This window comes from Neovison vison, chromosome 2 (genome assembly GCF_020171115.1).
Source record: "Neovison vison isolate M4711 chromosome 2, ASM_NN_V1, whole genome shotgun sequence".
Lineage (NCBI taxonomy): Eukaryota > Metazoa > Chordata > Mammalia > Carnivora > Mustelidae > Neogale > Neogale vison.
Genome location: NC_058092.1, coordinates 185,357,762 through 185,378,729, shown reverse-complemented (window position 1 = coordinate 185,378,729; position 20,968 = coordinate 185,357,762). Strand labels below are relative to the sequence as shown.

The window sequence follows — 20,968 nt, the reverse complement described above, 5'->3', positions numbered from 1 at the left end:
TTTGGGGTTAGCCCCAGGCTTTGGAATTCTGCTCTTAAAAAGTGGATTGCCAGATGAAGTGCACCGTGCATGTTTTCCATTTGGAGGAATCCGAGTGGCTCAAGGATTGGCCTGCAGGAGCACCATGATCCAGCCACACCCAGAATGGTGCAAGCTTCTCAAGTAACAGCAGGTGGCACGGGGGAGCGGTTCCCCAATTTATCAGGAGCACCTGTCAACAGCAGCAGAGGCCCATGGTGGGGAGACGGAGCCAGCGAGGCTGGATCTGGGAATCTGGGCATTTGCCAAGTGTGCCGAGAAACATGATGCAGACTCAGATACCCCTGGGTCACAGCCCCACTCTTGTCTTCACAGCTCTGTGCTGTCAGCAAAAGTTCCTTATTGTTTTCACTTTCCTCCCCTGTCGAATGAGGGCAGAAACACGTCCTTATGGCCAGCTGCCGGCAAACAGAGCGGGGGTTTTCAAATTACAGGTTGCAGCCTACTAAAGGATGTGAAATCTCCTGATGGGTCATGGCTACAATTTGTTTCCTTTCATCTCTGGCTGCCTTCTCTCCTATTCCTAAGGATGAATCACCTGCATTCTTTTTTTCTTTAAAGATTCTATTTATTTGAAACAGAGAGACAGAGAGAGAGGGAGAGTGCACACAAGCAGGGGGAAGGGGCAGAGGGAAAAGCAGGTTTCCTGCTGAGCAAGGAGCAGATCGGGGCTGGATCCCAAGGACCTGAGATTGCGACCTGAGCCGAAGCAGACGCCTAACCAACTGAGCCACGCACACGCCCCTCACTTGCATTCTTTTCTGGGCCCCCTCCACTGTGCCCCAGAGCCATGCCCTATGCTCATGGACCCCAGCACCTGCCTTCCCCTCTCTACTGGGCCACTCGCAGGAGCACACAAGCTGCCTCCTATTATTCCTGAAGAACAAAGAAAATCCATCCCCTTCTCAATCCCACTTCCCGGAACTCTTGCCTCACTCCTCTAGAATGAGTCTGAAAGCTGCCTCCAGCGTCCCTCCCCCGCACCCCATCCTCCAGCTGGGCTAGTAGCCTGTAGTCCAGCGTCTGTCCCTCCCCTTTGGCAGTGCTCCCCAGGGCCACCAAGGACCTACAGGAGGTGAAATCCAAAGGTAGCTCTCCATCCTCAGCCTCCCTAGCTTTTGCCACTTAAAAGGTCATCACGCATGATCACTGGTTCCTCCTTGAAAACTCTAACCAGAGACTGTTCCGGAGTGTGGACGCTGCTGTTTCTGTTACAGACATGGAAATCTTGCTGGGGAGACAGGCATGGGTCAGAAACAGTCTGGAAACACTCGGAAGCGCCGGCATGGGGCACAGGGTCTTGAGCACGGATGGCCTGGGTTCAGACTCTAGTAAGGAAATGGATAATGAAAAGAAAGCCTCTGGCACACAGCGGCTTGTTGAATAAATCCTGCCAGATTAAGGAATGAACCAGCACCCTTGGCACATGGTGAGAGAGCTGCCCTCCCAGTGATACCTGGGTCTGGAGTGGAGCTTTGACAACCTGTCTGGGGGAAGTTCTTCCAGAGAACTCTCACATGTAGCCCAAGTCCATAGGGTCGATGCTCTGGGGGTGGGGGGGGGCAGAAAACAACTCTGCATTACCCCCATGGGGTAACGTTTCACTTGGATCACGGACTGCATGTTGACCTCTCCTGGAGAACTTAAAAATGCTTGTGCCCAGGCCCCTCCTTCCACTGCGCCAGAATCAGCCTGGTGGTTGGGGGTGGGGGAGTGTGCTTTAAAATCTCCCCAGAGGATTCTAGTCTATTCTACAGGGTATCTCGAGAAGCCAAAGTGCATGCTGGCTAGCAGCACAGGCTCTGCTCACCTCCAGACTGCTCCCAGGCCTAGCTCTGTCACCCGCTAGCAAATGGCCATGGGTCAGTGAGCCTCGGTTTTTACATCAGGAAACTGGGGAGGACAATCCCTAATTCACCAGGCTATCCTGCTGATAAAGACGGTAGGTCTGAAGGTGTGTAGGCCTAGGCTTCATGGTAGGGGCTTTGTAAAGTCAGCAAGTCATTGCCAAGGCTTCTGAGAATCTGTCTTCCGGTTTTTTCTTCTCCAAAATAGTTCATCCTGGTTCCTTTTAACCCTACCTCTCTGAACTGGGATGTCTGCCCTTGTTCATAAGGATAGCTTCCAAGCCATGCTCTCCTGCTTTTTTGGGGGGTGCTGAGGAGTTGGGCCAGGACTAAGGTGCTATAATGAGGGGATGTCCTAGGACCCCCCTCCCTCATTCCACTGAACCAGGCCAGTCTGGGTCTATTTCCTAGAGAAGAAATATTACTTCGGGTGTGTGTGTGTGTGTGTAGGAATGGGGCAACTGGGGGATGGACATTAAGGAGGGCATGTGATATAATGAGCACTGGGTGTTATATAAAACTGATGAATCACAGACCTGTACCTCTGAAACCAGTAATATATGTTAATTAACTGAATTAAAATTTAAAAATATTTTTAAAAAGAAATCTCACTTCATGTCTGTGCCAATCCACATGAAAGAAATGCTTTGGTGGTGGCCACTATGACCCCAAGATCTTCTGCTTCTTTGCAGACCCATGCCATCCCTATCTTGGAGTGGGGTGATGGGGCTTTCCTCGCCAGCCATTCAGTAATTAATGAGACAGATTTCTCTTATTACTTTTATGTGCTGGGCACTGTGCAGGTTGTGCTAAGGACATTGGGACATATAGTAAGACAGCTCACAGTTTAGTGGGGGAAGCAGGCCCATCTGTGGACTGGGTCCTCTCATCACAGATAATAACACTCCTGCCTCAGAGAGGCTCTGTGCAGTGAAACAAGCTAGTGTCGGCAGAGTGTGGCACAGCAGCACCCCCCCCCCAATAGATACCCAATACCATGAATCGTGTGGCAAGCACCAGAGGAGGAAGTGGGTTCTGGGGACCCAGGATCCCCTACCCCAGATGGGTGGCAGCAGGAGAGGTTCCACTTCCTCAGACAGGGCCAGTGGGGCCCCCTCCAGTTGGGGGATGGACAGGGCAGCAGCAGACTGCCAGGCCTGGGTCCAGGTTTTACTGACACCAAGTCAGACTGTAGGTCCCACCCATGACCTGGTCATGTCCTGCAGTCCCCTCAGAGACAAGCCCTGGACAGGACAAGGCACATCAGAAGAATGTGTGAGGAGGAGGCTGTTGGGGGCTCATTGGCAGGGAATGACTAGGAGAAGGTGTGGTCCCCCTCCTCTCAGGGGGTAGAAAGAGGAGCAGGTCTGGCTTATACACCCTGGCCCAGGGGGAGCCCAGACAGGTTTGCAGGAGAGGCCAAGTGGAGGGTGAGGAGAGCCCCACAGGTTCAGGGACAGCATAGAGACCCCAGAGCCAAGGGGGCACCTGGGGGCAGGGGTAGGAAAGGGATCAGGGACGATGACAGTTGGAAGCTGGGTCCAGATCCAGGGGTAGAGCTGAGGCACTGTTCTCCCAGGGTGTAAAAGGAAGCCAGACCAAGGGCAGGCTCTGCATTTGGCAGAGTCAGGGGGATAGGGTGGGGTGGGGGCCCTCCCGTCTCCAGAACGGTCCCCTCTACACCACTCTCTGAGCTTGACCAACGTTGCAATCAGCTGTCCATCTGAATTCTCTGTGATATACTCTACCACCCTTGCCCACTATGTGACTTGAGGCAGACTACTGAACATTTCTGAGCGTTTTTTTTTCCTGAACAGTTGATGAGCGGCGAGTTTAACACCCCTGCCGGCACTGCAGGCCCAGCGCCGGGCTCAGAAGATGGCGGCCACCGTAGCACCCTGTGGCACCACCTCTTCAGAGAAATTCTTCCTTTTTTATGCTCTAATTTTCTGGGCTCTGGGCCCGAAGGCCTGTGGTGGGTTTATTCAAAGTTCTTATTCCTGGGACTACAGTCGAGGGGGCAGGTCAGCAGGACGCTTTCTAAACCATCCCCCAAACTGTCCACGGCAGAAGGAAATGAGCCTGGGATGGGAGGTGACCTTGAAAGTCACCTAAACTGGAGGGGAAGGGGATCTGTACCAACACACTTAACTCAGCCAACTCCCTAGCCCATGGTATCTGTCTCTGGGAAATATTAAAAGGAAAGTACAGGAAAAAACCAACACCCGGAGCTAACTGAGTTGCAGGTGGCCGTCTGGAGACAGACCTATCTGACTCCTCCCCTTCTTTCCCCAAAGTGGCCCTCAGGTGACAGGGCAGGCCCACCACCTCTTTCAGGGGAATCAGGAAGAGAGTGGGCACGAACTGGGGAGCTGGGTGGCAGGAATGAGGAATTAGGCAAAGAAAAATGACCTGCAAAATGCAGAAACGCCCCAGCATGCTTGCTTCCCAGACCCGGCCCATGAATCGAGGGGTGACAGGTCTCTCATCTCTGATGCCAAGAGCCAGGAGCTCCGCACAGCCCCAGGTACTACATCTGCACCTGCCAGCACTTGGAAAGAGGCAATAAAGCATCCTAGCAGGGCCTGGAATGCTAAGTGCCTGCAGCTGGGAAGGGACCGCCTTGCAGCTCAAGCAGCTCGCGGCAGACGTCCACTGCGCACGGCCACACTCCCAGGCACCGGCCTCGGCTTCCTTTCCTGCCCCACGGGGCTGAGGAGATGGACGGAGGAGAGGACAGGACAGGTGCATACTCAGTCCAGCCCCGAGGGCTGCCACGGCCGGGTGCTGGCCCAGACAGACAGGGATCTTCTGGAAGAAGCCCAAGTGGGCTGGGTAATTTACTGAGGCTGGCAGGAACTGGGATGCTTGAGTCACTGGTATAGAAAAGTGGATCATAAAGCACCCCGGCGAAGCCAGACGTCTGGAAATACACAGGGCCACATGCTGCTCGGCAGTGCCCCATCCCCCAAGTGGTCATAATGATAATAATGTTTGTACAGCATTTAGAGCTCAGTGCTGGTGCGCAGAATTCTTTACCGAATCCTCAAAACAACCCTAAGAAGTTGGTGGTAGTAGCAGCCTCCTGTTCCATGCCAGGAAGACAAGACTGCCCGGAGGCCAGAGAGCGAGGCACTGGCAAAGGCAGGTTGGAGCCCAAGCCGTAGGCTGGAAGCCACGCCCTGGCGAGTGTTTCTCAAACTCTAAAGGACCTGGCAGTCACCCGGGGGGGCTTGGTATCAGGCAGCTGCTGACTCAGCTGGTTTGCGGTGGGGCCCGTGTCATTAACAAGCTCCCAGGTGACGCTGGTCCAGGGAGCACACCTTGGGTAGGAGGCTCTGAAGTCCTGACCCCCTTTCCAGGACCCTTCTTTGGCCATGCACTGCTCTGGCCCTGGGAGGCGCCTGCGAATCCCTGAGTTGGCAGAAACAGGCCTTGGCAGGGTGTCAGAACAAAGGGCCTGAGGCCAAAGGAGGGAGTGCGAAGTCTTGGAATATCTCTGTCCCTCCACACCTCAGCCTAGTTCAATCACAAGCCCTGTGGTGGGGCTAAGACTGGGATTTTTTAAAACTCCCTGTGTGAGTGCAATGTGTGGCCGTGTATGGTCTCAGGGACCAGAAAAGGGGTGGTGGGCCACTGCCTGGGCCAGTCAAGGGGTATGGCTACGGTTGCTAGGGTTCCCTCTTCTTGTCCGGAGGAGAGGGCAGTTGGCAACACTCCAGCCTGGAGTGCCTTCAGAGATGCCCACGCTCTTCCCATCCATGAGCTTCCAAGAGAAAGGAGACACAGCCTGGATCAGCTGTGGACACTGAAGCTCCAGACAGAGATTACCCGAACCTCTGAGCCCTCTCCTGCACTAGGCCTTGACCACGGCCTCCATCCTGTCTTCTATCTGCCCAGCCCAGGCCTAGCAAGAATCCTGCTGAGTCCATTTATGGAGAAGCCCCCCGACCCTAGATATCCGACCACCCTCGGAATCGGGGCAAGATCCTCATCCCCTGCCCCTGGTGGGGATGCCCTTGATCTGCCTTTAGCAAGAAGCCCCCTGCTCTTGATGGCTCCTCTTTTTTCCATCCACTAATTCCTCTAATTCTCCATCCATGGAGCTCTCACTCTGCTCCACGGCTACAAACCCCCCATGTCCTTGTGGTATCTGGAGTTGAGCCGATCTCTCTTCCTTATTGCAACAGCCTCGAGTACAGCCTTCCTTATGTTTTAGCAAGCGGTAGAGTAATTTCTGTCTTTAACACTGCCCCCTCCCAAGGGAAAAGTCATGCCACAGAGGGAGCAGCTCTGGCGGCGGGAGCGGGGAGTGGTGCCACTGCCCACTGAACAGTTTCCATGCCTCACCTTGGCATTCAAGGCCCAAGCAATGACTTCAGCATCCAGGCAATGATCTCAAGCCTTATTTACATGCAGCCTTCATATAGGAAACCCAGTGCCTTATTGCCCCTCACACACCTGAGCGTCCCCCCATCCTGCCTCTGCTCAGGCTTTCCCTCCCACCTGGAAGATCCCCTCCTTTGTAGGCCACCTGCTCTGAGTCACAGTAATCTCTCCCCTGGTGACAAGACTACTTCTTTGTTCCCCCAGTCTCCCACAGCTTGTACAACCTCCCATTTTAGCTGGGCACACAGTTCTCTGGGATAATGACTACATCCAAAGGCTACATTCTGCCCCCTCTGCAGACCAGATGGTCACATGACCGAGTTCCGCCCAATGCCATGGAAGCAGAAGCAATCTGTGTTACTTCTCGGAATGTTCTCATGCCTCTCCTTCTCTTGCTGTGATGACTGGAGCACCAACAGCCATCTTGGACTGTGAAGTAACCTTGACCATGGAAGCCCTACATGGTGGAGCAATGAGGTTCCTGACCACATGGAACTTTATACCAGAGTTGGGCTGGCCCCTCCAGACTTGAACAGGAAAGAAAAATTAGCTTCCATCTCGTTTTACCACTGCTTTTGGGGGAGTTTTCCGGAAGAGCTGAACTTACTGCTATCAGAGCCACCTTTTCAAATCCCTGGAGTCATGAACTCTGGGTTCTTAGGTTCCCCACTTGCATCTGCTGCCCAAGTTAAACAGTAAGCAGGCCGCAGGCTGCACCGCATAAAACATGTGTCAGGACTGAGGTCTGTCTACTGCGCCCCACACAACGCACTGGTTTGCATCCACGTTCGCAGCAGGCTGCAAACCATCCTGGAACGGTACACCCAAGTTCAGTTGCCCCATCCAGCTGTTCCCCACTCTCAGGACACACGCACCCTTACCAGGATGTCCGAACCCGCAGGTTCCTCCCCCGAGGCTGGGCTGGAGCAGTTGCGTAGCTTGAATACCCAGTACTCCTTGGCAGTGATGAAGAAGTTCCACGGCAAGAGGCCGCCAATGCCCAAGCTGAAGAAGATGATGTAGGCCCCATGGAAGCGGTCCTTGGGCCTCTGCAGGCCGGGCGGGGGGCGGTCGAGCAGTTTCTCAAGCAGTGCTTCCTGGTCCGTGCGGAGGGAGCTGCTTGCTGTTCTGTAGGTGGAGTTCGAACTGTGATGGAAGTCATCCTCGGAGGCCATGGCCACGACTGGAGCAGAGAGACACAGAGACAGGGCAGGTGATCAGAAGCTTAGGCTGGGCCTAGCTAGGGACTCAGCTGGCCTCACAGAGCTGACTCTGCCCCCACCATGGGTCACCAAAGCAAGGTTAGAGGGCTTCAGGTTTAAGGATCGAGGAGAAAGACAGGATACCAGAACTGTAAGTGACCAGAGCAGCCCCCCCCCGTCCCTGGGCAGGGTGACATAAGTAGCAAACATGCTGTGGGGTGGCCGGCAGTTAGGCCACATGGCACAGTGGGACCTCTAGCTATCGATCCAGAGGGGTAAACCCGAGCTCAAGGCCTTCAAATGTCTATGGAGCCACAAAAAAAGGAATTAGGACCCTTGACAGGCAAAGCATGTTCTCCAAACTTTTCAAATTTATGTGAAAAAATTAAGGAGCAGGAAGGTGCGCAGAATATGTAATTATTTGCGCAAAAAAGCAGGCAGGGTTGGGGTGGATGGGGAGAAGAATATCCTCTGGAAGGACACACGGGGAAATTTCAGAGTTGTCGCCCCAGGGAGGGAGGATGGGGACAAGGAGAAAGGAGGCTGGGGATAACGGGGAGGGAGGAGTCTTCGCTGCCTCCTCTTCTGTGCCTTTTGAATTCTGAACTATATGAAGGTATTACGTGTTGAGAAATAAAATTATAAATAAAAATAAAGGCATTCAAATGAAATAACATTAAAAAAAAACCACTAAAACCATGGTGTCTAGAACTGCCTTCAGAAGCTGGTTTGAGAGATCCAAGAGTCCATTCCCCCATTTAATTTGTGGGAAGCAGAGGTCTGAAGAGCAGAAGGTCACAGACCAGGTCCATGGCCAAGCCTGGGTGTGTAGTTCCTGCCCAGGTCCCCACCTCTGTCCCTCACATCCCACCAGGAGACAGCCACTCCCAATCTGTGACAGCACCTTAAAACTAACTGAAATTTTAGGTTGCCAGGAACTATTGCCTACCTGACCTTGGGCAAGTCACCATGCTTCTGAGCCTCAATTTCCCCATCTGTAAACCTAGGGAGGCCTTTTTACGATGATTTCTAAGGAAACTGGCTGGCAGTGCTTGGCCCATGGTAGCAGCTGCTGCATGAACGTCAGCATCTTCCCTGCCATCCTGGGCTTGTCACCTGGCTGGCTGGCTGGCTGCTGAATTTGATTGCAAGTAGCATGTCTGTTTCCATGCTCTATATGGCACCTAGGACATGGCGACAGTGTGATAAATGGGCAGTACTTCCATAGAGCTGAGGAGGGGACATTGTAGTCTTTCCTACAACAGATATTCCCCAGTTCATCCAGAAATCAACATGGCTTCCATCGGAGGCTGACCCTTAACTCACAGTATCCAGCCAGGTAGAGCCGGGCCCTCCTTCCCTGCCTGGGGAGATGGGAACACCCCGTCACACAGGCACAGAGCCTTCTCTGTTATCTCGGGAGAGCCTCACAACATTCCCTGGAATTAAGCAGGACAGGAATTAGTGCCTCCTTTTTCAGAGGCAAAGAATGAAGCTTTGAAGGCAGTTGATTCACCCCACATTCAAACAGTTAAGAATTCCCAATAGCTAAAATGAAATCCGGTGTTCACGCAATGCCAAGGTCCGTGCCTCGCACTTGAGCCTGACAATAGCACAACATGATAGGTACTACTCTAAGACTCATTTCCTAGATGAAGAGTGAGGCTCCGAAGGGTTCAGTCATTGGGTCAAGGTCACACAGCAGCCAAATGGCAAGGACGAGGTTATACAGCCAAGCAGTCCAGGCCCACCCAGCAGAGGAGGCTGGCTGGCAATGGGAACCCATGTCTGCTGGCTCCAAGTATAGACCTCCTTCTAGAAGACCTCATGGACAGTGAGCTGTAAGCAGAGGTGAAGAGGATGCAGGGCACCCTCACCAGTATTTGCTGAATGAATGGACTCTGTCTGGGCGGTCAGCATATTCTCTCCCTCGGAGCATGTACCCCCGAGGGGGCAGGCAAGAGGCTGCTGGATGCCTAAACATCCCACCAGCAAGTCTATCTTCCAACTCCCCTGGCTGAGCAGCAGGCGGTCTTTCCTAGCCTTGCTGCACAGAAGTCCAGCTCTAACAAACTAACCAGTGTGGGCACACACACAGTGTGCCTGCCCAGGTGCAAACACACACACATTTCTCAATTAGTGTTTAGAAATGTAAAAACTACGACCCATGTAAGACAACAGACAGAGAACAAGTGGTTCTTTCCAGATGCTCCAGCCACAGGGGTGGGGGCAGGGGCCTGTAGCGGGGTCACTCCAGTCCACTCTCATCTCCAGGCATCTATTTGTCCAGGACCATTCAGCCTTGACTGAGCTTCAGAAGAAGGAGCCAGAAATTTTCTCTAACGTGGGTCACAGGCCAGGGCACTGAAGTGAGCAAAGTCTTATTACTCTTTATAAAAGCTAGCTGCTGGCTTTTGGATTAAAAAGAAAGAAAAGGAAAAAGAAAGCTAAGGAAGAGCCCTGGTGTCGCCAGCGTGGGCTGGCCACTGCCTGCTGTGTATCCCTCAGTCACCTGCAGGAGTTGGCCAGGCTTGGCGGAGCTCCCTTCCTGGGTGACTTGTGGGAAGGGGCAGCACCCCCACAAAGAAGCAGAAGTGTGTGGTGTCTCTGCTTCAGACCACCATCTGGAACTGGGGGCTGGTTCCCCGGAGGCTTCTGACTCTGGCTAAGTCGATCTCCCCACTGTGCCTCGATTTCCTCATCTGTGAAATGGGGACAGGGGAGCTGGTGATGCTAACCCACGGGAAAGCATTGCTGGAAAACACAGGGTGCCACCCAGACAGCATGGCAGTATGGCCTTTGGGGTTGGAGGTATACCCAGCCTCACACTCCCCCAATCTGAACTAGAAGTCAGCCACCTTCTGGACACTTTGGGCTAACTGGTCCATATCCAGGCCCCCACAACCAGGCAGTGAGGTCCCGTGTCAGGAAATCCATAAGGAGGAAGAGGATGGGAGAGAATCTGGAGGAGAAAGAGCATAGCGACCCAGAAAGGGAAAAATTAGCCAGGAGTGGTGAGGGGAGCCAGGAGTTGGGGGGGGGGCGATGGGGAGGGATACAGAGAGAGCTGAGAGGGGCCGCAGTGGGGGGGCTGAACTGCCCCCACCCCCGCCCGGACCCCCGCCCGGTTCCCGTGGAGCAGCCCTCAGAAGGGCTCTTCGGGGGAAGCCGCCAAAGTGCGAGACTAGGAGGCGGCCGGGAGCCTGAAGAGCCGGCCAGGCAGGGGTCAGGTCCGCGCCCGACCTCCGGCCCGCACTTACTGTCGCCGCCGCGCCGCCGCCGCCGCTGCCTCCCTGGCTGCCGCGGCCACTGCGAGTCCGGGCTCGGAGGGGCCGCAGGCCGAGCTCCGCCTCCCGGCCCGGCCCCGGCCCGGCCCCTCCCTGGCCCCGCCCCGCCCCGCCCCGCAGACGCTTCCGGGTTTGCAAACCCTTCCAGGCCGGCGTCCCCTCACTTACGCGGAGCACCTGCGGGCCCGCGTCCAATGCACAGGTAGATCGGGCGAGGCGTCCGCCGCCTGGTGCAACGTCCGCGCTGGCCTCCCGGCTGCTGCGCGCGTTCCTTCTCCCCCGGGGGGCCGGACCCTGTGGTCTCCAGTGCCTGCGCCCGGGGACCCAGAAGAGCTCCCCTCGCCCCTAGACCCCTGCAGAGTCCCCTCTAACTGCAGCCCACCACTCCTCCCCATCCTCCGGCCCAGCCACCAAGCTTTGGCGCTGGCCATGTGCCAGGCCAGCGCCATGACGCTTTTCCTTGCCAGTCCCTTCTGGAGGCACGTTGTCTGGCTGAGGCAGAGGGCCAGCCTGGCGGGCGGTGGTCGAGAGGGGAGCAGGTCCTCAGGACCATCCTGCCAGGTCCTCCCCCAGCCCCCAGACCTTCATGTCCCAGTGGTAGGCCAAGGCGGCCACCTTTACCCGACCCTCTTCCTTTCTCTGCCATGCGCTTTACCTCCCTCTGCCATGCTCTTTACCCTTCGCATGCCTGAGGCACAGGGGTGCAAGTCCGCCCCTTTCACAGAAGGGGGAAGACTGGGCTTACCCGAAACGACGATGGAGCTGGGGGTCTAAAACCCCTGCTCACGTGTGATGCCCACCTCCAAAGGGTGCTCAGTGCTAGGTGCCCTTGGGACAAGGTGAGGCAGGCTCAGAACACTGTGCTTTCTTCATTAAACAGACTTACTGCAATGAGGACCCGTGATATCGTGATATAAATATATATTTGGGGGGGGTGCCTGGGTGGCTCAGTTGGTTAATCTGGGACTCTTGGTTTCACCTCAGGTGTGATCTCAAGGTCCTGGGTTCCAGTCAGGCATCCACCTCTGCACTCAGCAGGAAGTCTGAGAGTCTTAACCCCTTCCTCCCCTCTGCTCCTCCCCCCTTCCCACATGCTCTCTCTTTAAAATAAATAAAAATCTTGAATACACACACATACACACGCATGCACACACACACACACACACACACACACACACACATATATATATATATATACACATATATACATTTGGTGTTAAAGAAAGAAAACTGCAGGCCCCAAATGAGTGAGTTCCCAAACAGGATTAATTCCCAAACTAAATGCAGTTTCAACCTCCCCCAGAAATGTGGCTTTAACTGATTGGTCAGGAAATATTTCTTTCCAGCAGCACCAATAAATCTGTCACCCGGGGTCCTGTCCCTCCCACCCTATGCCCAACGAAAAATAAGGCACTCCACATGATAAGATACCTTGTTTTTCCCCTAGCAAACAACCTTCATGGGAGAGATCCCTTTTTGTCCCCTAAAAATCTTCTTGCCCCCACCCTCCATCTATAAAAATCTCCTATTTTGTACAGTGCCTCGGAGTGCCGCTCTGCGGCTGTCCAGTCCGAAAATCATTTAATAAAGCCAATTAGATCCTCAAATTCACTTGGTTGAATTTTGTTATTAACATCGACCTGTGGCCAGTTCTGGACATGAGAGCTTCTGAAACTCTTGGAATTTTCTGGGTACTAGGGGTGATAGTGATGTGGTTTTGGAATATAGGTAAGGTTCGGTGGGGTGAAGTTCAGAGCCGATGACCAAGAAAGAATTCTTGAGACATCTTTGGTGCAAAATGGTTTATTAAAGCACCAGGACAGGACCCGTGGGCAGAAAGAGCTGCAGTGGGGTCATGAGGAGTGGCTGATTATAGACTCTGGGGTTGGGGGAAGTAAAGAAAATGTTTCAAAAGAACTTTCACATGCTAAAGAGGACCGACTTCAGGACACCAGATACCAGAAGTCATGCCTTTGTCAAGTTAATGTTGCCCCCCAACCCCAGCAAGGTATTAACATTAAGATAGTTGGGAAATCCCTGTACAAATGTCACACATGTCCCACCCAGGAGTGGAGGAAGGGGGGAGGTTAACAGAGTGTTGGTGTACACTTTGTCTTCAACTAGCCTTCTGCTCCCTCATCACTAGGAGCAGTTTGTTTGTTTGTTTGTTTGTTCATAACAAGCCCCTTTGGACCATGCCAGGGTTTATGCTAATCAGGTGACTCTTGCCAGGCCCCATGATAGCTTCTGGGTGGGGTCAGATTGTTCCAGAGGAAGCAACCATGGATCTAGAGGTTGGGATTTTTCAGCACCATGCCCCCGTCTAGGGAGAAGAGGACCTGAAGATTAATTTAATCACAATGACTACCGAGTTCATGAATCATGTCTCTGTGCCTCCATAGAAACCCCTAAATGATGGGGTTCAGAGAGCTTCTGAGTTGGGGAACACATCCACTTGTTTAGGGGATGGTGCACCCCAACTCCATGGGGACAGAAGCTCCTTTGCTGGGGACCTTGGACCCTGTTCATCTGTATCCTTTATAATAAACCAACTGTAGTACATTAGGTGTTTTTCTGAATTCTGTATGCCCTTCTAGAAAATTATTGAAACTGAAGATGGGGTGTCATAGTAGGAACCCCTGACTTTGTAGCCAAGTCAGACAGCAGTTTGGATACCCTGGGCAGCCCATGAGTGCAACTGGCGTCTGAAGTGGGGACAGTGTTATAGGACTAATGTCAGCTCCCTGTAGTTGTGTCAGAATTGAACTGAACTGCAGGACACCGGAGAGAGGGAGGATTGGTTGTTGGTGGGGAAAGACCCCACACGTTTGGTGTCAGAAGTGTTGAGAGTGAAGATTGTGCAGAGGTGCAAAGGTACGGAGGGCTGGGGTCTTGTTTTGGAGGAGTTTGGACCCTTCCTTGGGGAGGCAGGCCAGCGTGAGAATCCCAGCAGGGGTGTGCATGGTGCTGGGGCATCGGCGGGCAGGTGCTGGGAGTCAGCAGTGACTGGCCACCTGGCCACCCTCCCTGGGGCCTCACATCCTGGGTAGCCCTATTCCACAAGGTAGAAGTCCCAGGCTCATAAAGTGAAGTAGCTGGCCCAAGGTCATAGGATGATGGGGACTGTATTTGCCACCTCCCAACCCCAGTCTGTCTGACTCTGAAGGTAGTACCTGTTTCTTCCTCCTCCTCCTCCTCCCCCTCCTCCTCCTCCTCCTTCTCTTCCTCCTCCTTCTTCTTTTTTTTTAGATTTTAATCATTTATCTGACAGACAGAGATCATAAGTAGGCAGAGAGAAAGGCAGAGAGAGAGGTGGAGGCAGGCTCCCCGCTGAGCAGAGAGCCCGATGGATGTGGGGCTTGATCCCAGGACCCGATCCTAGGACCCTGAGACCATGACCTGAGCCCATTGAGCCACCCAGGGGCTCAGGCCCATTGAGCCACCCAGGCGACCCGGCGCCCATTTTCTGCTCCACCATCTGTGCCTCCTAAGGGCCTAGGACAGGGTAAGAAGTAGGATGAAAGGAAAAGGTTGTGAGGCATCCTGATCTGGTGGGGGCTGGTGGCATGGGTATTAAAGAACTCACCAAGGCAGGACGAAGGAGATAGAAGGTGACTGACTACCCTGCAAGGAAGCAGCAGGCAGGACAGTAGAGGAGAGACTGTCTGCTAGGGGGCAGTGGCAGTGGCAGTGGGAAGTGAGGAGGTGTGGGAACAATAGAATATCCCCCTTTATGGTACCTGTGCCTGGTTGTAAGTAGCCCGTCGGTCAGCTAGGGCCTCTGGCTTCTTTCAGGTGGGTCACGTTTGCAATCAACTGGGAGGTCACTGTAGGCCCTTCTACCCCACTCAGGTTTCCATTGCTCAAGTCTGTGGCCTAGGAGTGGCCTCTATAAAGGGTTTCTTGGGAGGGATGACCTTGGACCTGAATCTTCAGTATGCCTGTGGCCCCTGGAGGACAGCAGGGAGGACCTTCCAGAAGGAGCAGAAGGCTGAAGCGAAGGCAGAGGGGGAGAGCTGGTGCCATGTTGGTGGAGGGAGGGATGGGAGACTGTGAGAAAGGGCCAGGACTGGGATGGCCCTAAGAGCCCGGCTGGGGGTGTGGTCTTACCACCCTGCCGGCCAGGGCATTGTGTTCCATGGAACAGCATTCCACAAGGGTTTGCAGGAGAGGAGAACAGGCCCCACCGGGGGTAGAGAGGTGACCGCGGTGATCTCTGATCACAGGCAGGGCAATGGACTAGAGGCGGGGCCACCTGGCTTCAGTATCTGACTGGTTTGTCCAGCCTAAGAAAGAAAACAGATCCACATTTGCAAGGTTTGCATTTAGCCTCTTAACCTTTTAGGTTTTGAACCGTCCTGGCTCCCAGCCCTGCCTCCCTAACCCAGGTTCAGGCAGTTTGAAACACTCAGCCCAGGACACCTGGACTGTACCTGAAAGGTGGGGAACGGGTGGGTGGAAGGAGGGAGTTGTTGGGGGGCGGTGGCTGGAACACCATTTTGGAGGATTTGGAGCCCCTGTGTGGTTGCTGGGGGAAAGGCAGAAGACTTGTCTTGAATCTCCCTTTGCTGAGCAAGCTGGTGTGTGTGATGTGCAGATCGGGATGGGCAGCCAGATTTCCCTAGGATGCTCCGATCCTGTAGACTTTAAGTACAGCTGACAAAATAGGCACTGTCCATGGTGAAATGACAAAAAATAATGACAAAAAAGGCTGAAGACCTTCCCAGATGCTGTCCCTGATGGGGAGGGGAGTGGTTCAGTGTCCCTCTTGGAGCAATTCCAGCAAAGAGTGGGGTCCAATAAGCAGGACTGATGCCTGGCAAGGAAGGAGGGGCTCTTCACAGAGCTCTGCACTGGCTGCCCCACCGCCCCCTCTCTCCTGCAGGGACCACTTACTCTTACTCAAGTGTAATGTACAACTCCAGGGGGTAGGTACGCTAGTTAGCTTCATTTCGCCTAGGGGCTCAGAGAGGTTAGTATCTTGCCCAGAGTCACACAGCTACTAAGTGGCCAAGACTCAAATCGACACCTTACGGCCTCCAGAGCCCTGTCAGGGGACATCATCCAAGGGGGTGGTCACAGAAGCTCGTCGGCTTACCCAATGCCTGCTGACCTGTAGGCAGTCCAGCAGCAGAAGAACCTACCTATTCACATAGCTAGCTAGCTGCCAAGGAGGTCAGCCAGGCGGCTGCCAAGGCCTCCAGACACAGGGTTGGCAGGCCACCTTGCGACCACACTCTGTCACTGCAGTGCACACGGACTGGCTGGCTCAGTGAGGCTGCGCTTCCTGCCATCTGGGGCTTCCTGCGCCCCCAGAGCCCTCCAGCAGGGCACGTGGGTAGGGGAGGCAAGGACTCATCTGTAACAGCTGAGCTGAACCGTCTGCTCTCACCTCATCAGTTCAAATCCATCCTCCGACTCTAACCACCTCTCCTTCTGTGTCCCACAGTTGCCTTTGGGAAAGTTCCACACCTCCTGGAGATTCCTGCCCTTGACCCCTCCGTTTCCCCTCCATGCCTCAGGCATCTTGTCCTCCACCCTGACTCCGCTTAGCTCTCATGGCCCATTACTGCAGTAATGGGGTCTTAGCAGTGTCCCCAAACTCCCATGTCCCTCTCTCCTAGGGGCCCCGCTGGCTGACCCTGGAAGAACCCGCCTACATCTGAGCAGATGAGCCTCACCCGAGAAAGTCCCCAGCTGGCAAGCGAATTCATGGCTACCAGCCTGAGCTGGGCCTCCAGACTCCAGCAGGCCCACAGCACGTCTTAGCTCCTGCTCTCCCTAAGAACTATGGCCAGCTTCCTCCTCCGATCGCTTCAAACCCCTGGACACACCCCAACCCTAGACGGTCTTGCCTCCTGCCTCCTGGGAGGGACATCCTCACTTCTCAACACCAAATCTGCCTCCATGATTTTTTGGGGCTTTCTCTTTCCAGTTACAGCAGAGCAGGAGAGCAGGGCGATCCCCCTCCATCCTAGGGAGGGGATGGGATCTGGAGCCAGAAGGAGATCGGTCTCCCAATTATTCGCAGCTCTCTGCCTCCCCCAACCTGTGAGGTCAGTCCCCCATAATTCCCCCATGGGAGTCAAAGGGACAGAGGCAGGCCACCAGGACCTGGAAGGAGCACACAAGGGCTTGTGGGGGAAGCATGAGATCGGTTTCCCCAGTGATTGTGAGGGTAAAAATAGCCCCTACTGTGAAAATAAGTAAGCAGTTAATAAATTCCATTTATTATTATTCTCTTAGTAAGCAGTGTGTTCACCATCTATGGAGGTAGTCAAGGGCACCCAGAGGAGGGCTATTGTGGAGGGAAATCTGGCATCAGGTGAAACCCAGGAGATGGTGGCCGAGGACCCCCACCCTCTGATCCTAAGAGTCAGTGAAATAGATCCCAGTGAAGCCCTGCAGTTCTTGGGGACAGCCTCTGCCCACTGCAACCTCCTTGGTAATCCTGATATTTACTGGTCTGAACCCTGGGCATCTGTCCCCGGTGACCTGGGGGTAGGGGAATTGGGGGGACCCCAGGGCTCAGCTAAGCCCTGCCCTGGGATTCATCGGGCAGAGGGGAAGCTCCTGGGAAGAGGAGGGGCTGAGGCCACCACCCCGCCGAGGGACACAGGGGGGGTGCTGAGGCAGGCAACAGTGTCCCTCAGATGCTACCTGGCAAAGGGGCGTGCAGGCAGGGGTTTCTTGGTGGTTTTAGAGAGGGCCACAGACTCAGGACAATCCCACTGAGCAAACCCTGCACCCCCTGTGCTGTGCCCATCTGTGTATCAGATCAATAAATACTGATCGAATGTCCAGGTATCCCAGACCCTGTCCCTGAGGAAGCTTTCTAGACTGAGGAGCTGGGGTGGGCAAGTTCAAGCCACTTCAAGGAGGCTTGGGTGTGGTCAGGCCCTGACGGCTGCTGGAACAGGACAGACGCACCGGTGCCCCCTCCCCAGGATTACCCCCATCTCCTGGGTCAGGGTCGCTGGGACGTCACGAGCTCCCACTCCCACACGCACACACACACCCAGAGAGGGCCCTGAGACCATTTAGGCACCTGCAGCAGACAGCAGCCTTGACATCTGGCCCATTTCCTGCTAGCGGGACACCAGTGTCTTCTTAGCTAGAAGTTTCGTAAAAGAAAGTTGCTGCAAACTTTGGCCCAAAGCATCTCTCCCCCAAAATGCACAGCTGAGAAACTATGGCTCAGGGAAACCGACCCCTGTGTTTTAAAGTATCACTGTTCCAGGGGCGCTGCTGTGAAGCCTTTGCTTTGGCTCAGGTCATGATCCCGGTGTCCTGGGATCGAGTCCCGCATCGGGCTCCTTGCTCAGTGGGGAGTCTGCTTCTCCCTCTGCCTCTGCCCTCCACCCTGCTTGTGTTTTCTCTCTCTCTAATAAATAAATAAAATCTTTAAAATACCATTGTTCCAGAAAGTGTTTCTCAATGTCCAGTTCAGTCAGTGGCCTCTGTGAGCATCCACTGGTGGGCCAAGCCCCCTTGTCCACTGGTGTCTCTGTCTCCCAGTTAGGCCCCCAGCTCCGAGGGTAGTGTGTGCCACGTCGTCCCTGTGCCCAGGCAGTACTGACTGACAGACACAGCGTTTTGGGCGAGCCGTGGAACACCACCCTCTGCCCTGCCAGCTTGTGTCTAGAAAGATCAAGACTGGGGAACTCCTCATCTCGAGCTCCTCCTGTCCCTGGATTGCTTAATCCAGGGCAGGGATTGGGGTAGAAACGGCTTCCTGTTGAGGACAGTCACCCCGATTCTCCAGGACCAAGGGCTAGGAAGGCAGGGCTCTTGGTGTGGGATGCCTGTGCCCAGTGCTGAGTGACAGGTTGGATGGCAGCTTTTCCCATGTAGAGCTGAGGCAGGGGGCAGGGAGGGAAGAAGGTGCCTGGCTGCTGGCAGCAGAGAGAGGCGGGTGGAGGCTGTGAAGGGAAGGGGCAGGGAGAGCAGACAGCCGCAGCCCCCAGTGGCCTATACCAGTCCCACCAAAGGCTTTAGTTAAATGGGACGCTGGAGTTCCAAGAAGAATGGGTTGAGCCTTAGCAACCAAAATGAGAGAGAGAGAGACCATCTTAATGACAGCCAGGGAGGGAAAAGTTAGGGACCTCCACAGGGACATCATTAAGGGAGCCTGTTATCCTGTGGGAAACACAGTGTTGGCAAAATGAATTTCCAAACAGTTATTGGAAAAATAAAACTATTTCATGTTTATACCTCGAGGGGTTGAGACTCTTGGATCAGATCCATTATATTTAAATATTTACATGTACAAATATATGTTTGCATTTGCATAGATCTATCCTGAGAGGATATATGAAAAAAAATGAACTAATTGCGTCTGGGTTGGGGGGACTGGGGATAGGGAGGGAGCAGGGGAAGGGCATGAAGACAGGAGAAGGAGGAGCTTTGACTTCTCAACCTATTCTATTGTTCCTTAAACATTTTTTTTTTTTTTAAGCCATGGGCATGTATCCTATTTTGAATTAACAGGGGCAAGAGTTTTGACAAATTTGCTAAGTGGAACCGAATGAAGTCTTCCTGCATGTGATCTCCAACTGAGGCTGGGTTGGAAAGGGCATTTTTATGGGCCCCCCAGTGGTGGAGGGGGACAGCTGGTGGCCTGAAGCCCGTGGACTGTGCCAGCTTTGTCACATCACTGCCCTGCTCTAGGGCACCTCCTTGGGCCACCGCTTGGTTATAGGATGGGAACAAGCCCATCTTCAGCCAGCTTCTGGTTTTTCCTCAACCACCCCAGGTTCTGTGACAGAGGAGGGCGTACCAGGTAGAGCTCCCAGGCCCCTGCCTAGAAACAGGACCCCAAATTACAGAACTACAGCAGCCAGAGGGAACTCATAGACCAGCGGGTCTAAGGCCCATATTTCGTGGGTAGGGAAACTGAGGCCCAGAGAGGGACAGTGACCCGCATAGCTTCAGAACTAGAACCCAGGTCCCAGCTCCTCGGGCCAGAACACTTTACACCCAGCAAGGGGCAGGTGGCAAGAAGAGGCTCTTCTGCTCAGGCAGAGGGTGAGGGGTTTAAATAGGTACCCTTGTTTCCTGGGGGGAACCTAGAAGATCTGCCTGCTTGTGGGGGCTCCTTGTAGAAAATAACCATCCCCCACCTGACTCTGTCCACCCCTTCCCTGCACGGCTGCACCACCACAGGCTATACCTCCCCTCCCTTTCTACCCACATGCACCCCTGCAGACGAATGCAAATACTCCAGGTATACGGGGTTTCCCGGGAATGACAACGGTCTGAGCAGTAGGTCTGTGCGCATGCGTGTGTAAGTGCACGCCAACGATCCTGCCTGACCCGCTGCGCGGTATCTCCCAGAGGACCTAGCTTACATGAGCTCCCTACTCGTTGTGGGACAGCCAGGCGACACCTGGCATACACCCCAGAACCTCGGCCTCCTGAAAGAGCTTGCCGGCAAGCTCTGACTTTCAGGGCAAGGGAAGGTTAAAAAGGGGGCCCATGGCCAAATATACCAAGGGCACACTGTATTCATATGAAGAGACCCGCTTCTTCTTGTGGGACTTCTCAGGGCCATTCGTTTGCTGACCGACACTGTGAGCCTCCACTCATGAGACCAGAGGGTACTTCCATCCCAAACTTCAGAGATCCACCACGAAGCAAGCTTCTGCAAAGCTGGAAAATGTTGGGACTAGACTCAGCTCATAGGGAGGCCTGAAAACCAGTCATATGGTCCCTTTGTGCAAAGCAGGAAAAAAAAAAAATCCCTTCAAGATGCTTCCATCTGTGGGAAAATTAACAATATGTTGATTTTTATTAGAACAGGACCTTTACTGCCATCTGCTGGAAACATAGTATACACAGATCTACAGTCTGGGGATGGCATCATTCTCCCCTTTAGATATTTAGAAACTATATTCTTGTCCAGTGTGTCCCCTGCCCAACCATGCATAGCGGCCCTGGGTCCAAAGTCACGCGATCCCAGCCGACCTGTCAATTTCCTTCTGCATGCCCCCTCATGTTCCAGGCGAGTGTTCTAAACTGACTCTCAGCCTCCGCCCCTTCTGCATTTCTTGTAGACAAAAAGAGATGCTGGGGGCTTCATGGCCGTCTATCACCACCTATCACCTAGCCCACAGCAGGCTCAAATGACTGACCCCTGAACATATTCTGTAAGTGCTTATGCACTGAGGGTGCCAACCAGGGAGCAGGGATTGGGATCCAGATC

At 54.0% G+C, this 20,968-nt stretch overlaps 1 protein-coding gene across 1 annotated transcript in view; it reads right to left on the bottom strand.

Annotated features, from left to right (window-relative positions):
• Nucleotides 1-10,759, bottom strand: part of SLC29A3 (solute carrier family 29 member 3) — a 37,010-nt gene extending 26,251 nt beyond the window's left edge. Inside the window, exons 1-2 of the mRNA XM_044239710.1 lie at nt 10,738-10,759; nt 7,157-7,458 (exon numbers count right to left, since the gene is read on the bottom strand). Of these exons, the coding sequence (XP_044095645.1) occupies nt 7,157-7,450 (294 nt within the window). The 5' untranslated portion in view covers nt 7,451-7,458; nt 10,738-10,759. The remainder of the gene's footprint in view (nt 1-7,156; nt 7,459-10,737) is intronic.
• Nucleotides 10,760-20,968: the final 10,209 nt, after the last annotated feature.